This window comes from Mirounga leonina, unplaced genomic scaffold (genome assembly GCF_011800145.1).
Source record: "Mirounga leonina isolate KUSES-001 unplaced genomic scaffold, KU_Mleo_1.0 Mir_127, whole genome shotgun sequence".
Taxonomy (NCBI): Eukaryota; Metazoa; Chordata; class Mammalia; order Carnivora; family Phocidae; genus Mirounga; species Mirounga leonina.
The window spans coordinates 72,932,304-72,949,987 of NW_023270316.1; the positions used below are offsets into that span (position 1 = coordinate 72,932,304).

General features: G+C 53.0%; 1 protein-coding gene across 1 annotated transcript; it reads left to right on the forward strand.

The window, feature by feature from the left end:
- The first annotated feature begins 2,166 nt into the window (after positions 1–2,166).
- Positions 2,167–7,817, forward strand: CDX2 (caudal type homeobox 2). The gene is made up of 3 exons (XM_035002971.1): positions 2,167–2,707; positions 6,169–6,314; positions 7,569–7,817. Exons 1-3 carry the CDS (start codon positions 2,167–2,169, stop codon positions 7,815–7,817), a joined length of 936 nt encoding a protein of 311 aa, XP_034858862.1.
- The last annotated feature ends 9,867 nt before the right edge of the window (positions 7,818–17,684 follow it).

Consider the following 17,684-nt stretch of genomic DNA (forward strand, 5'->3'; position numbering starts at 1 on the left):
CTCAATGATTTGGGTTCTGTAATGGGACTTGCAATGTATTTCCTCTTATTTCTCGAGAGGTCCAATGACACTCAGCTGTCTGGGCCAGGCGGGTAGGTCCTCATGGAGGACCTGCTCTGTCTCCCACCTCTTGAGTGCTCAGCTCTCTGACCTTCCACCGACCCCTGATTTTTAAGCATCTTCCTTAGGAAAGGCAAAGGACGGGAGGGACCAGCAAGCGGGAGGTCCCACAGCCCTGGGCTAGTTCAGATCCTACTTGAGCCTGGCCTCTCTCCACTCTGCAGCTTTGATGGGTGTCATCTGTAAAATGGAGACACGAACACCAGCTTTGTTCCCCATTTAGGGAGATGTGAGGGTCGAGGGAGATAAAGGGCACTGGAAGGAGCTCTCCAGAGATGAGAAGGTGAAGTAACAAATACCAGAGAGTGCTTGACAATGAGAACCGACAAGTGCAGATCTGCAGATGAGCGGCTAGCGTCCCGCTGGTTCCAGGAGCGTTCAAAGCCACCCAGACGTCTTGCCCAGTCTGCGGACTGGGCCGCTGCGATCCTCAAATCCTAGCCTGGCAGCGCGGGCTGGGCTTGGAGAGAAGGCTTGGAAGGCTACCAAGGGTCCACTCCCTGCGGCGGCTAAACAGAGATGGGCGAATGCACAAGACGACTCGCATCGCCTTGCGTTCCTGTCGGGGCAGTTCCCGAGCCAGGCCGCACAACATAGGTCCCAGCAGCCGCCACCGAGCCCTGGGCTCCTTGACACAGTGCTTCAAAACCAAGGAGGAGCCTTTCTCAACTCTTCCCTACTCGGAGCTCTTCAGAAGCAATCGTTACTAATGGCCCGGGTTCCCTTTCGGACTCCTAGAGATGAAAGACAATTTTCTTCGGATAGTGTTTTACTGTGTAAAGCAGAAAGTGTTTTTAAGACAAAGGTATGATATATGACATATACCTAGATACATATTAGCAGAAGTTCTGGCTCTTCTTTCCTTGATTTTTAACCACTTATTTAAGTAAAATAAAGATGTCCATGTGGGCTCGCTGAATCTTTGCAGACACCATACTGGTGTCAACCAGCACCCTGCTCAAGAACCGAGAACTTTGCCAGCACTCTAGCAACCCCTTTTTGCCCCCCTCTGTTACTGCCCTCCACTAGTCTGACTTCTACCACAGACTCTTTGGTTTGACAGTTTTGAGTCTTGGATGGAAAAGCTTTTTAAAAAATTAATTGCCTTAATTTAACTTAAATCCCAAATGTGAGATGAACTCGGAGGTGCAGCCTGAAGCTAGGGTCCTCATTTATGTCCTGCGAGAGGCAAGAGTTTTTCTGGGGGAAGAAAATAACCGATTAGCAGTGACAGTTGTTTGGGGCAGCAGTCGTTCTGGCCAGGAGCTTCAGAGAGGGCAGGCACCGGCTCATCTCTTAGGGCTCGGCTGGTCACCTCTCAGGTTGGTCAAAAACGTTTCATCAAAGTAATGGCTTCCCTTTTCTTTTCTCTTTGGTATAGAAGCAGCTTCTTGATGCCCCCCCCAACCCCGCAAATGCATACACACTACTACTCTGTCTCCAAGCCCAGATTCCCACCAAGATGACTCTCCCCCCGCCCCACCTCTTTTGCAAGTCTCTAGATTTCATTCTTTGAACCTGTGATTGGAGGTTAAAGTGCATCAGGTTGGAAGGAGGAAGCTCTTAACAATAAAGGTTTGAATATTTAGCTGTGAACGGGTCTCTGGAGCTCCCCCCCCTTATCTTTTAAAATGCAAATCGTGTTTCGGGGGGTTGTGCGCCGGGTGCGCGCTGCGCCTCGACGTCTCCAGCCATTGGTGTCTGTGTCATTACTAATAGAGTCTTGTAAACACTCGTTAATCACGAAAGGCCGCTGGCCTGGGGCTCCGCACTCCAGCCTGTGGCGGGTCTTCCCCGCCTCTGCAGCCCAGTGGGAAGGAGGTGGGAGGAAAGAAGGAAGAAAGGGAGGAGGGAGGAGGCAGGCCAGAGGGAGGGACCGCCTCAGAGGCAGAAGTGCCGCGAGGAGCCGGCGGAGCTCTGCGGGCTGGGGCGCAGCCAGCCGCCCTTCTCCGCGCCCCCTCGCCCCTTCCCCTTCGCGCCCTCCGGCAGCCTCCAGCGTCGGTCCCCAGGCAGCATGGTGAGGTTTGCTGTCGGGCCCTCGCCACCATGTACGTGAGCTACCTCCTGGACAAGGACGTGAGCATGTACCCCAGCTCCGTGCGCCACTCTGGCGGCCTCAACCTGGCCCCGCAGAACTTCGTCAGTCCCCCGCAGTACCCGGACTACGGCGGCTACCATGTGGCGGCTGCGGCCGCCGCGGCCGCGAACTTGGACAGCGCGCAGTCCCCGGGGCCGTCCTGGCCCGCCGCGTACGGGGCCCCGCTCAGAGAGGACTGGAACGGCTACGCGCCGGGGGGAGCCGCGGCCGCCGCCAACGCCGTCGCCCACGGCCTCAACGGGGGCTCCCCGGCCGCCGCCATGGGCTACAGCAGCCCGGCCGACTACCACCCGCACCACCACCCGCACCACCACCCGCACCACCCGGCCGCCGCGCCTTCCTGTGCCTCGGGGTTGCTGCAGACACTCAACCCCGGCCCTCCCGGGCCCGCCGTCACGGCCGCCGCCGAGCAGCTATCCCCCGGCGGCCAGCGGCGGAACCTGTGCGAGTGGATGCGGAAGCCCGCGCAGCCGTCCCTCGGAAGCCAAGGTAGGCGGTGGCGGCGCCCCGCAGGACCGGGCTGCCGGGCGGGCCGCGTGTCCCGGGCGGACGGAGGCGTCCAGAGCTGTCCAGGAGCTCCGCGCCGGGAGGGCCGGCCCGGGAGACCAATTCAGGGGGCCTCGACCGCCGGGCTTCTCTCCTGGCGCCTGGGCTGGCTGGGGGGGGCGGGCGGGGAGTGAATATTTTGGTTTCCCAGCCCGCGTTCGGTTTAGGGCAGAGGAGCCCCTTCCTCTTTCCAGGGGTCCTTCATTCGTAGCGTCCCAACACTGTCGGGACACTCCCAGGAAGGTCGGCATAGCACGGCTGTGCAGGAGCGCCGCCTCCCCACTTGCTGCCGCTCGCGCTCGCTGCGCAGCTTCGAGCCGCGGGGCAGAGGAGCCTCGCACTCGACCGGGCCGGGCTTTTAGAGCATTTCTTTCCACGCCATTGAGCCACTCAAGAAGAATGGTGGCCTGGGGGACCAGGAGGGCTGCGAGGCTGTGCGTGGAACCAGATTCGGCCATTCGGGCCAATTCAAGGGATCTCAAGAGCTATGGCGAGTAGGGAGACCGAGCAAAGCTGCAGTTGCGGGAAAGGTCCCAGGAACCAAGGGGAAAGGAGCGCGCCCCCTCATTGAACCTTTGATTTGCGAAGGAGCTAGTTCAATCAAAAGCTGGAGGGCTAGGAGCAAGAAGTCGTGGGGGTCCTCCTGTGTCTGCGGAGGGGGAAGGGGAGGAATCCTTGGTGAGGATTCAGCCACTGCTCCAGACAGGGATCATTTCTCCCCACCCTTCCTTTCCAGGGTCTCAGGGGTCTGTGTGTGTGTGTGTGTGTGTGCACGCGCACCTACGTTCAAGAAGCTTGCTCAGGAGATGTCCCTGCAGACATCCTAGGCTTGCAGGATTGTGGGGGCTCATTAGTTCTGGGTCTGCCCATTCTGGTATGGGGATGTGTGTCAAAGTGGGAAGGAAGTGTGAATAGGTGTGGTGGGAGAGTCCTGTTGGCGTCCCCTTTGCACTCCTCGAAGTCTTCCTAGCCCTCTGCACTTCCGCTTTTTTCTCTTCCCTTCTTTCTGGCCCAGCCCGGCCCGCATACAGGTTATGGCCACTTTGCAGAGCTTTATAGCCAATTACAGCCGTATAAATCAGAGAAGTCCTTGGGGGCTGTCTCTGGGCATCGGTATTTGCGTCACTGGGCACATGCCGGGTGGGAAATGCGGCCGCCCAGGGAGAAGGCCACAGGGCCAGCCTCGGAGTCTTGGCTAGGTCCCTTCCCCAAGAGGAGGCGCCCTCGCCTGAACAGAGCGCCGTCTCAGAGAAGGCTCTTTCTTAGGGAGCCTGCCTGGGGCGCAACTGGCAGCGACCGGGGACCCTAAGGGAGACCACTCCCGGGAGAGTGGCCGCCGGGCCTGGGCCGGGGAGGGGGAGAGGGAGGGGAGCCACAGGAGCCCAGGCCGCGGGGTCAGCAGATGAGAGGCCGCTGTGATGTCCCGCGCCGAGGTGGTAAGGCCGCAGTCGGCGCCGGGCGCCCTTGTGATGTTAATGTCGGGAGGCCGCGGCCCGCGGGCCAGAGCCCGACTCCTCTGCGGAGCATCATCTGTCAAGGGGCTAGGGGGTTGGTCCTCGGCCCGGCTCGCTTTGATATACACCTTCCCAGCCCTGCCATTGTCTCTTTTAGGGCCCGGAAAGAGGGTGGTGACTTTCGCAGTCAATAATGAATTCTCACAAGTCCCTCTCATCTCTCCCCTCCTCCAGCCCCCTCCTCGGTTCCCAGGGGGTGCGGGGCGCCTCCAAAGCCCTTGGGACGCGGGCCGCAGCGCGCTCAAGGGTCCTGGTCACCGCGTTCCCGGCCCATCCGGGGTACTGAAAGGGGGGCGCTGGATCAAGAGTCCTCCCAAGCACCCCAGGACGAGCACCGCTCCTGGGATGTTCAGCTCCGAGAGCTTTTTTTGCGCCCTGCTCCGCAGCCCTGGAGGTGCGCGTTAGGCTCCCACCTGGCAGCAGGGTCAGCGACGCCTGATACTACCTGCGTGACCTAGTCTGATTCTCAGTTTTCTCATCTGTAAAACGGGGCGACTACCGCTGGCCGCCTCGAGTGGGTTTGAGGCGGGCAACGCGTGTGAACGCGCCCTCCACTTGGAAAGCTCTCAGAACGTGTTAGTTCCCTTCACTTTCTAGCAGGCGCGGGGTCGGGGCCGCTGCGCCCATTCAAATGCGCCTGCCGGGCCGTGTTTATGTTAATGCGCCTGGCGGGGAGGGGGATGAAAGCCGGGACCGCCATTTGCTCAGTAGTGGTAATTCAAACAGAATGCGGTTGTTATTAAGGCATTGAAAGGGCTTTTCTTTGATAAGATCGCCTTGTCCTGCATTGTTTGCGGCTGTGTTCCCCTTTCAGCGGCTCGGGGGAGCTCCCTCTGATCCGGCCTGTATCTTCCCAGGGCGCTTTTGTTGTGGTTTGCAAAGGGTTCTACCTGAACAAAGTCGGCCTGCGGGGCATTAAACACCTCCAAGAAACTCCCAGACCCTTTAGATCTTCCAGTAGGACTGGGCACCGGGCGGCTGAACCTGTTCGGCTGCAGGAAGACCTGGACCTGGGGCCGCAAGGAGGGAAGAGCTCCCGGCCAGGGCCCTGCCAAGGGTTGACCCAGGACAGACCCGGGGCAGACGCCAGGCTCGGGCCTGCTCCAACCACAACGGCACTATTTGTCAAAGCCCTTCAGTAAAACAATCCATCTGAGGTTTAATATGTTGACTCAATCCAATGAGCATAGATCACTGGTCTGGATAGCTCTGGCAGAGTTTGTAGCAGAAATAAATGGGGGATTAAAAAAGAAAAACTGCTAAATGCCAGATCAGATTCAGCCAGGTATACAATGTTGCCAGCGGGAGGGTTTTCCTGCCTGCCAGACCCCAGCTCAGAATTCCACCAGATGGGCCAAGATTCTGGTGACTTGAGGGAACCTGTCAGCTCCTGCACCCCCTTTTTCACTTTTAATAAAGCAAACAGAAAGTAACACCACCATCCCACACATTGTCACCAGCACATACCCACATCCCCAGCTGTTTTTAGGGTGGTCTTCCATCTCTGGCAGGCCTGAAAATCTCAATACTCCCAGCATTCTGGAGATTCCGTCCTGCCCCCTTGCCCTTTGGGCCTAGCCTGCTGCAGTACTATATTTGGTTTCCAGAAGGGTGGTTGGGTTCTGTTATCATGCGCTTATGCGGTTTTAGTTTTTCTTCATTTTTAAAAACCACTTAACCCCAAGGTTAGTTTAGTTGTCTTGGATAGCCTCGCACCCTCCCCTCAGGACCCCCTGGGGGGTCTTGTCAGACCTGGCAGGAACCAGCCAAACCCTGGCCCCCTGGGGTGATGGAGGAAGAGAAATGGCCCTTGGGTTAGGGAGGTTTGTCATTACCCATGACTGATGGGCCGCCTTGCAGTTCTCAGCCTAACTTCTCCTTCCTCCACAGTGAAAACCAGGACGAAAGACAAATACCGAGTGGTGTACACGGATCACCAGCGGCTGGAGCTGGAGAAGGAGTTTCACTACAGTCGTTACATCACCATCCGGAGGAAAGCCGAGCTGGCCGCCACACTGGGGCTCTCCGAGAGGCAGGTGGGAACCGCCTTGCTCCCTCCAGGGCCTGGTCACTGGCTGGGGGGCACGGGGGGGGGGTTTCCTCCGGCAGAGTTAGAAGCTGGGCCCCAGAATCTACCCAGTTCTGTGGGCAGATTAAAGTAGGAGGATAGAGGGGCACCCGGCTGGCTCAGAGCATGCAATTCTTGATCTCACAGTTGTTGAGTTCAAGCCCCACGTTGGGTGTAGACCTTACTTAAAGTAAGTAAGTAAATAAATAAATAAAACCGGAGGATAGAGAGTATTTCCTTCCGAATGCTTTTAGAAAAGTTTCCTTCCACCTCTAGTTGTCTTTTTTGGATGTTAATTTTTTTTTTTTTTTTCCTATTCTCCGGGACCTGGGAGGTGCAAGAAAAAAACTGAGTAGTAGTTTAATCCACAATTCTGTTTCGGTGAAAGAAGACTTAAAGACCTATTTTCTTTGTGCCCAGCACCATACCTGGGGAAAAAATAATATAAGACCCTAATCCCTGCCCATAAAAACGAGAGTGAGGTTTGACTCATGAACACTCTATATGGTCTAGAAAAAAAACAGGCCAAATCCATCACTGGGAAGCCCCACATTAAATTTCATTCTCAGGGGACGCCTGGGTGGCACAGTCGGTTAAGCATCTGGCTCTTGGTTTCAGCTCAGGTCGTGATATCAGGGTTGTGGGATAGAGCCCAGCGTGGAGTCCGCTTGGGACTCTCTCTCCCTCCCCCTGTGCCCCTCCCCCTCCCACACGCGCACGCACGCCCTCTCTCTCTCTTTCTCAAAAAAATGGATAAATCTCTCTTTTTTAAATCTCGTTCGCAGCTTTAAGGTGAGGAGTATTACATTTCCGTTTAGCTTTGAGAGGCCCAAGGTTGTCATTTTGAAGTATATCCATGCTGGTCTTCTCTTGCTTGTTGTAGAAAAGGCTCTGCAGTTTCTGTTTTCCCAGGTTCTGAGACTCTGAACTCTGGCAGTAAAGCTGTAGATAAAGGCTGCTTTGGAAGGAAACGTGGCGAACGAGGAGGGAGGAAGGCGCTTCTCTGCCGAGGCCGTCGTGGGCTCAGGGGAGGGCTGCGGCGCTGGGCTGTCCTGGGGCTCTCGGATGGAAGGCTGGGAGAAGGCCTGGGGATCCTGGAGTCCGAGAGGGCACTTCTTCCGTTGGAGAGGGACGTATTGCTGCTGGTGCTGAGGGCCATTCCTTTTCCCGCCTGCATCGGCTCCTTCACCACCCTCTGTTTTTCTCCGCTTTCCATTTCTAGGTTAAAATCTGGTTTCAGAACCGCAGAGCCAAGGAGAGGAAAATCAACAAGAAGAAGCTGCAGCAGCCGCCGCCGCCACCGCAAGCCCCGCCGCCTGCCCCGCCGCCTCCCCAGCCGCAGCCGGGCCCTCTGAGAAGCGTCCCGGAGCCCCTGAGCCCCGTGTCTGCCCTGCCAGGCTCGGTGCCGGGCTCCGTCCCTGGGGTCCTGGGCCCGGCGGCGGGGGTGTTAAACCCCACTGTCACCCAGTGACCTATAGTGGCCGGCAGCAGCGGAGCGGTTCCAGGCTGAGCCACGAGGCGCAGAGACTCGGCTAGAATCCTCAGGAGAGAGCTGCTCCCCTCCCATGCACAAGTGCACGCCCGCTCACCTAGCTCTCAGAGGAAAAATGGGGGCCGGGAGAAAAGACAAGTGGGGTCGGAGGCCTCAAGGAAGACATTCTCCCAGATTTGGACTGCTTCTGGTCTGACTTTCTGCCAGCCAGGAGATGGGCTGTGACAACCGGGGCTTCGCTTAGTACTGGCGGAAGCATTGCCTGGACTGGCTAACCAGACCAGGCTTTCAGCCCCGTCCTCCCCAGCTCTTGGCCTCCAGAATCTGCGGGACGGGACGCATCTCTGGTCAAGCTGAGGGGACAGAGGGACTCGGAGGAACGCCAGTGCTTGAAGCCAAGATGGCTACTGCCTACTCACTGCCATTCAAGGGCCGGCTGGTCCCTCCTGCCTCAAGGGCAGGCAAGATTTAACTGCAAAAGTCAGAGGCAGCTAAGATAGAAACCTGGACCTGCCAGAGACTGCAGAACCCCCAGGTCTTTGTCTTTCTTCTCTCCCCTTCCCAGACCAGGAAAGGCTTGGCTGGTGTTCTGCGCGGTGTATGGTGTGAGGGGCGTGGTTATTGGACTCCAGGCCTGACAAGAGGGCCCGGGACAGGGCCTTGTTTAGAAAGCCTGTCACCAGAGCTTCTCTGAGCTGAATGTATATCAGTGCTGTAAATGCCAGAGCCAACCTGGACTTCCTGTCATTTTCACAATCTTGGGGCTGATGAAGAAGGGGAGTTTTTGTTGTTGTTGCTGCTGTTTGGGTTGTTGGTCTGTGTAACATCCAAGCCAGCATTTAAAAAGCCTTCTGGATCCATGGGGAGAGAAGTGATATGGTGAAGGGAAGTGGGGGATATTTGAACACAGTTGAAGTTTTTCTAAAAAGAAAAAAAGAGAGAGAGAGATAAATGAGCTTTCCAGATTTCAGATTCTGTATTTATCGTCTTCAGATTTTATCCGGAATTATTATTTTTTTTAAAGAAATGAAATATCTTGTCTACTTGCAAGCTAGTATTAGAAAAATCAGGGAGGGGGTGGAGAAGCTTATCTGGACAACCTCATTTTACCCCAGAGCGTCAGAAGCCTGAGGGAGCAGGTTCTGAGACCTTCCCTGCCCCCAAGCCTGAGCCCAACCTTGGATTGTGGAATGTGTGGTTCTCCTGGGGGTGCCTTTGGGCAAAATGCACATCTGAATGGTCAGCTGCTTCCAAGCTGCCGAGAATTATGGGGGTGGGGTGGGGGTGAGAGAATCCCCTCCTAGCATCTCATCAAATCCACTCTGATGCAGCTGCGGACATTCCCCTTCATCAGGGATTCCCTTCACCCTAGGGATGTCCCATAGCCCAGCTAGTTAAACATAAGCATTCAGTAAAGATGTTCTATTTCCTGTTCTCTCAAGGGAACATTTCCAGGAATACAGTCTTCTGTGAATCACCGCGCATTTCTGTGAGCCCTTGTCTGTCTCCACTCCTTGCCCTGTGTTTCGAAACTCCCTCCCTTGGCCCGCACCCCCAACTCCACAAAGAATTCAAGAACCATTATAAGGGGACCCTTTTAGAGGCGGGTGCTTGTTATCTGGCCGATCCACGGGGCACCGGGCTGCTGCCCTTGAGGTTCTGGGTCCTGGAAGCAGCCGAGCTGGGCGCTCTGCGCAGGCAGGGCCTGGGGAAGAGGGCTTTGCTCTCCATTTCGGTCATCCCACAAGCACCTTCGAGCTCTAATCATTGCCCCAGAAGAGGGAGGAGGTGGCCCGAGGGCTGGGGAGGAAGAGCAGAGCAGCGAGACCTAAATACCGCCTGCAGCATCTCCCCGGTTCTGCGGCCCTTCCGGGTGGCATTCCGCTCCGGGATTGAGAAAGGGGCTCTGGTGGCCGGGCCCGCGGGCGCCCGGCTCAGAGCTGAACGGAGAGTGCCTGGCCCGCCTCTCGGGCTTGGGTGGGGTCGTGGGGTCCGCCGAGCAGGGGGTGGCGTTCCCGGCCAGGCTGCCCGCCCCCCCACCCTTCTTCCGGCCTCCGTGCCCCCTGGGGAGTCCGGCGCTGGGAGGAGAGCGAGGACCCGCACCCGGCCGCGCCCACACGTCCGCCCCCAGCCGCCGCCGCGGTTGCTATGCGTTGCTGTGAAACGCCTGTCAATAAACCCTGTTTGGACAGTGGAGCGAGAGCACAAGGGTTGTTTGCTTAGTGGTTAGAGGTTCAAAAGTCAGCATTGTCCCGCTGCAAGCGATTACAAGTTCTTCCCCTCGCCGGGTCCAGCCCCCTTGCACTGACGCCCGCCGCGGGCCGGCGCCCCGCGCATCCGGGGCGAGGAAGGGCGCTCGGCTGCTCTCTGAAATGCAGGTCCGGGGCTGGTCTCCCGGGTCGTGGAGGGGGCGAGCAAAGAGGGGCCACCGCGCTTGCGACGCCAAGACTCGCCCCTGGAGCAAACCCGAGGCAACACGGGGACTTGGCGCGAGTGGGCAGTGCCGCCCGAGGAGGCGTAGGGAGGTCGGCGCTGGGACGCCCTGGTCTATTTTTGATAGGATGACTTCGCTGCTCCCAGGGCCTCCAGCTCTGGGACCGGGATCACTAGCCCTCCCTCGCCATTCCTTGGCCCTCCCGGCGCCCTCCCGGAGCTCCGGACGCCAGGGGGCGCGCGCGCTCTGGGAAGAGCCGGGTAGGAGCCCGCGCTCCCCTCGGACTCTAGAGCGGACCGGAAAGGGACCTAGTTCTGACCCAGCTGGAAGGTTGCAAGCTCTAGCGCCTCTCCCACCGCGGCTGCTCCCAAACTGGGGCACGGCGAGATTTCCCCACTGCGGTCGTGGGGCGGCTGAAACGAAGTTCAAGCTAGTCAGGCGCAGGAGATTCTTGGATCTGCTGAGTGTTTAAGAAAAGCACATTTGGCTGAGGGGAGCTATTGGCTGTTCTAAAAGGGCCTTCTTGCACAAGATGTCTCTTTTTTAAAAAATTACAGTAATATGGGTACGATATGAATATACAGGAAAACAGTGAACTTAGGATAAATATGGGGAAGAATGTACCTTTATTGTGGAACTCATGTCAAAAAGGCATATATAGGGAAGCCTGGCTGGCTCAGTCCGAAAAGCGTTTTACTCTTGAACTCAGGGTCATGAGTTCAAGCTCCATGTTGGGCGGGGTTAAAATAAGAAAAAAAAAAAAAAACCCCATAAAAAAAGGGTTTTTTTAGGGGCGCCTGGGTGGCTCAGTTGGTTAAGCGACTGCCTTCGGCTCAGGTCATGATCCTGGAGTCCCGGGATCGAGTCCCGCATCGGGCTCCCTGCTCGGCAGGGAGTCTGCTTCTCCCTCTGACCCTCCTCCCTCTCCTGCTCTCTGTTTCTCATTCTCTCTCTCTCAAAAAATAAATAAATTTAAAAAAATCTTAAAAAAAAAAGGGTTTTTTTAACGGCATATATGGGTAGAAGACAGCCTGAGTCTTTTTTCTTCTGTGAACAATTCATGGCTTTATCATATTCCTCCAATAAAGTTAGCAAGATGGGCTGCTAATGAGAGCCATAAAAGTTTCAGCTTCTTTTTAGCTTCACTTCTTTCTGATGATATCTGTAAGAGGCCTACACCAGTCAAGAAAACTAATCTTAAATAGAAATCTTAATATATAAACAGGAGTATTCTTGCTGTTGTTATTCACAGCCACTCAGGAAAAAATAAGAAAAGGCAACAAAGCAGAAATAAAAAAAAACTTCAGTTACATGGGGCGCCTGCTGGTTGGGTCTGTAGAGCATGCAACTCTTGATCTCTGGGTGGTGAGTAAAAGCCCTAAGTTGGGCTTACTTAAAAAGAAATCTGTAGAAGATTCAAGGGGCATTATTTGCACTTTGTTTTAGAGACAGGCTGCTATTTACTGGTTTAATGACCTTGGGGATATCCCTGCCACTAATAGGGGAATCAAATAAGGTAAAGTAAGGGAAAGCAATTTACAACATACACTTAGGATGAATCCCCAATAAAGACAAGAACTACTGCTGCTTTTGATCATGAACCATCTTTTGCAAAGTGTGCAAGAATCCTTATAAAGAACCTTTGAGCAAGGATAATTTCTCAAGTCACCTCTGAAGTTTTTCTAATTCATTGAGTTTTTCTTACTTTGTCAAGTAGTCCCCAGTTCGTTGTCTCTTGATTTCCACTGCCCAGGCATCTGCATAAAATCTCAAGTGGCAAAGCACTAACATTCCAGTCATGAAGATGAGTCACTGATGTGCATAGTTGACTTTTCTTTTCACCTACCATTAAAGATATCCCCAGACACTTGTAGTAGTATTTGGGAGATTCATATTAGTTGAGGATGTAGTTAGGAACTTCCTTATAATGATCAGGACACTTTCAACCCAAGGGGGCAGAGAGGCAAGTACTCTAACTAGATGGCATTGAAAGTTTCTTTATTTGGAAGCAATTTCCATTCCAACACCTCAGTGTCAATTCTGTACTCTTGCGGGAGCACCCCAAAAAGCTGCTGTGGATTTAATTCTGTAATGCCGATTCATCCCTTGAGATCATTTCAAGCATTTTACTCTAGTCCCCATGATTTTCCCTGACATTGAATAAAACTACAGCAACAGATCTTGTGTTGAATTAGTTTTGTGCTTTGGAGGATAAGAAACACACTCATATCTAATAATGTAGATTAACTTGTAAATATCTAAAATTAACCTTTATTTTCTTAAATTACATTGAGACCATGCAAACTTCTAACCTCTATAATTATTTTTTTAAAATTTTATTAACCCCCATAATTCTTACATTTAGTTTTATTTTCCTTTTCCTTTCACCTCCTCCTCTTTTTCTACAAGTGGATGACTATAATTTTAGGAAACCAAGCAGGCTTTATTGGTAACCGTGGGATTGGCTTAGTGATACTGGGCCAAAACAATCACTAAATGTCGTCTTAGCTACAAACCAGAGGGAATATATACTTCTCATATCATTACTTTCTTGAAGATTATGAAATAAGACGTAAAACAAAACCAAACCTCTCACATGCCAAATAAAGTAGAATCTTCCAGCTCTAGAGATTATACCAACATTTACCTTGACATTCTTCTTGGAAGAGTCAGTCTTGGAAGAATCAATTTAGAGAGCGTGAGGGCAAGCACACGGATGACCTTTTGGCTCCTATGTCTCTAGTACCCAAACATCACATTCGTTTCAACAACAGTTTTTCCATATTGGAATTTGTCATTAACCTCAGTGGATAGTGATAATATAATGATAAAATTAAATGACCTGTGGCTCTTTTTTTTTTTTTTCTGCAGGATCCTGGCGATTCTGTGCTAGAGTTCTAATCCATAAACCAGAACACAACAAGTTTTCATCCATGAAGAATTCCCTGAGGTTAAATGATAACCAAACAGTCTCTTCACACATACACATTTATGTAAAAAATAATATTCAGGTCATGTATCAGGTTTTTGTGCCCAACATTGTATTGGAAAATAGGAGCCCAGGCATTTTATGCATTTTAATATTTGTGTTTTGATTTCTAGGAAAGGAATTCTTTTCTAATTGTTTATGTGTTATCAGAACTTTCAAGATTGATAGTTTGCTATTATAAAGCTTTGTATCCTTAGTATGACAATAATAGGCTTCATACAAGTGTTAGTTGATAAATTCCTCTCCAACCTCAGGAAAGCAAACAATGAAAAACAATGCAGGAGCTAGTCATTGTAGTACAAATATACAATGGCTTGTTGGGTGGCACTTACATAATTTTAATTTATGGACGATTAGTAGAATGAGTGACAAAGATTAAATACCTAAACCACACATTAAGCGTTGTTAAAAATGACCTGGGCAGCCTCTGTCTTTTACTCCTGAAAGACACTTAATGCATTGTTCTTTCACTCTGTGCATCTAATGGATTAAAAACAAAAAACACAACAAAACTGGGCAGAACTAGATTCTATTTTCAGTCCCCCCTCCTGTTTTCTAGGCAGAATTATGTGAGTTGCTAGAAACAAATAGAAGAGTGACAAAATTAAGCAAGGCTCAGAGACCACTGCCCAATAAATAGTAATATAGAAGCAGTAGGAGGAACAAGAAGAAAGACTGTGTGTGTCTGGAATCCACATATGTAAAATAAAAACTTATTTTCCCCCCTCAAACCACTTTCATGACAATAACGCAAATTTCAGAATCCAAAATCCTCTGATTCTTTTCATTTGTTCCTGTTATAATTTTCATCCTATCTACGAATTTGACATAACCACCTGCTAGTGATGTACTGTTATACAGACTAGACTGATTCAGAATGACATTCTTGATCATGATCTTAAGTCCACAGAAAGCCAACAATCAACATTTATTTCTCATTTCTAGGGTTAGAGTCTCGAAATGTACATCCAGTGTTTTAACTGCTACTCTTGGGTGGACACTTGGCCAGAACTAGAACTAAAAGGTCAAATGACCAAATGAATTAAATGACCGTGCCATCTGAAGCTGTTCCGTGAGTAATTTTTTCGATGGACTCGGGATTCCTGCATGAAGCTGGGCGTGACTTTCGCAAATCTGAAGTCAGACCCCACCAACAGGAAGCAAGCTGTTTCCTTAGCGAGAACTTTTGTTATTTATTTATTTATTTATTTAAATTTTATTATGTTATGTTAGTCACCATACAATACACCATTGCTTTTTGATGTGGTGATCCACGATCCATTGTTTGCATATAACACCCAGTGCTCCATGCAGTACGTGCCCTCCTCAATACCCATCACCCGGCTAACGCAGAGAACTTTTACTTTCTTTAAACTTTTAGCTTATTCCCAGCTCACACGTCTACCTCAGAGAAACCGTCTGGATTTGAGTCTTTGAATGTTTTAGACAGAAAAAGGGAAGAAGACTTTGCTCATGCCCAAACAGAGAAATGGTTGTCCAAAATAGGCTAGGGGGAAGCATTTGGACCGGTGTCACGGCCTCTGTGCGCGGCCCCAGGTACTAGGAAAGGCAGTGGTGGCACTGGTGGGGGCGGCCTCACCCCTTCCCGTGCGGGCTGGACGCACGCCCCCGCATCCGCTCCTGCCGCACTGGGGTTCAGGCTCCCGGACCGTCCCCAGGGCCCCCGGGAGCCACAGCCCTAGCGCCACGTGCCTCCTCGAGCTCTCAGCGCGCGTCGGGGCGCAGGTGGCGCGTCTTTCCCGCCCTCCGACGCCGCGGCCTGGAAGACGCGAGGGCCGCTCTCGGGTCTGTCGGGGTCAGACCGCCCGCTCGCCCTCGCTTGGTCCCCGCCGCCGTCAGCGGGGGGTGTCCCGGCAGAGTTCCCGGCTTCCCCCGCCACCCCCCTCCCCGGTGCGGGGTGCGCGCCGGCCAGGTGCCAGCCCGGCCGGAAGCCCAGGGGATACCTCCCCGCAGCGCCCCGCCGGCGTCTGCGCCCCTCCGGAAGCCGCGCTTCAAGACCGCAGGCACTTTCTTTTCATTCTTTGGGACAGCCTGGTTTCAGCAGTTGCTTTGTGCTTGCGAGTTCCACGTCCGGCGATTTTTCTTTTTTTTAAAGATTTTATTTATTTATTTGAAAGAGAGAGAATGAGAGAGAGCGAGTACATGAGAGGGGGGAGAGTCAGAGGGAGAAGCAGACCCCCCGCCGAGCAGGGAGCCCGATGCGGGACTCGATCCCGGGACTCCAGGATCATGACCTGAGCCGAAGGCAGTCGCTTAACCAACTGAGCCATCCAGGCGCCCCCCCACGTCCGGCGATTTTTCAAAGGCGCGCAGCGCTTTGGTGGGGGCGCTGCCGGGACCCCCGCCGGGAGGCCAAGAGCCGCTTTCCGCGGCGGAGCTGAGCGGCTCGGGCGGCGGCCAGGCGGGAGCGATGTTATTTTGAAAGGGAGGACCGGAGTGTTGGTGTGCTCGGCCCCAGTCCGAGCGTCCCGGCCCGCCGCTAAGCCCGCGCCTCCCGCGCGTCTCCGCCTGCGTCGCGGCCGAGCTGGCGCCAAGTGCCCGGCAGGCGGCGCTGCTGCCCCGGCTGAGCCGGCGGAACCGACCCGGGAGCCGGGACGGGCGGGGTGGGGAGCTAGAGGGCTGAGCAGGGCCGGCGGCGGCGGGCGGCTCGCTTGAGCCACCTCCGGAGCGGCCCTTCCCGCCCCTTGGGCTGTTTTTCGCGCCTCCCGGCAGGGGGCACAAAGCCCAGGGTCCGTCGCCGCGGGTGTCGCCTGGAGCAGCGAGTGCGAACGCACCTGCACCTTTCCCCCTTTGCTGGCTGCGCTCTTGCACTTTCGCCCCCCCAGCTTCTTCTCCTCAACAGCCACCCAAGTGCGGCCCGCGACCTGGGGAGAGGCCCCCCCTCTGCCCCTGGCCCCCGCCCCGAGCCCGGTTGCAGCGCAGGGGTGCCCGCCGCACTCGCGGCTCATCTCCGCGGGGAAAAGTCTCCCTGGTTCGCCCCTCACCAGACTCCAACGATTTCCCATTTTCAATCATTAGTGGCGGTTTGAGGGCTGATCCCCAGCCTGGGCCCACTTTGGGAAGTGTGGGGGAGGGGTGGAGGCGGAATCACTCTTAATCTCGTCTCACAGCTAAATAATTTACTCGAGGTTTTCTCCGGCTGCCAATTCCCTTCCCTGCACCACTGCCCTTGACTTCCTGCTTTGTGAAGCCCCGGGGAGAGAAAGGCCGAGTCTTCATAAAAGTTAATATTAATAGTGGTGGAGGCGCCATGCCTGTGCTTCTCCAACACCTCACCTTCCCCTCCCCTCCCCAGCCCAGCCCCCTTCCTCTGGCGCTTCTTTTAGGGACTCGCACTTTGGGGGTACGTTTCGTAAATAAGGACCCTTGGGCCACGTCCTTTGCAAACCACATCCTCCTGCAGCTCAAGTGGCAAAGGTCGAGCGTGCACACAGTAGCTGCCCCACAGGAGCAGCGCCGGCCCGCCGCGGCTCGGGCTCTAAAGCACAGAGTTTAGAGATAAGCGGGCGGGAGAGTCAGCAGCTTTGACGGGAGAGATACCTGCAGGAAGGGAACGGGCAGAGCAAACTAAGTGGAGGTGGGAGTGGGAGGGTGGGGAGGGCAAAATTTGCTGGTTATGGGGAAGTGTTCAACACACGCTTAAAAAAACAAAAAAGGCAACAAACCAATATTGTAAAAAGAATACCTAATAGGGTCAAGGACACCTTTTCCTAACATGTGGTCAAAGGATTCAAGCATGCTGTCTTTCTCATAGCAAAGTCTCATTTGGTTCAGGCTTTTATTAATGCAAGGAAAGGGCTTGCACGAACAATTCCTTTCAATAAATGTAAACAGTGCAGAAGTAGGAAAAAAATTAATTTTTCTTTCATTATTTCAATCCCATCCCTCTGGGATACCAATATTAACACCCCTGTCCATATCATTCTAAGAACTTTTTGTGCTTACCCAAATATATATTATATACTATCTTGTACTTCCTTTTTCCTTCCTTTAAACAAAACAAAGCAAAATAAAGTCATACTTTACTTTGTGAGTTGCTTTTATCACTGGATGATATACCATGGGCATTTTCCCAGCTCATTACACATAAATCCAACGGATTCTTTTTAGTGATCACCTCATTTTATCAATTTAGATATGCCAGAATTTTATTCATTTATTCAACAATCTCTTTGAATGTTTATTACGTTCCATGTGCGGGGAGAACAACATTAAGATCCCAGATATATACCTGAAACTGATGAAACATTGTGTGTCAGCTCTACTCAAACAAATCATAGTAACTTGCTATGAAAGATAGATGACAACACTGATATCATAAAAAATAAGTTTAAAAATCTCTTTTTATTTATTTATTTTTAAAGATTTTATTTATTCATTTGTAAGAGAGAGGGAGAGAGAG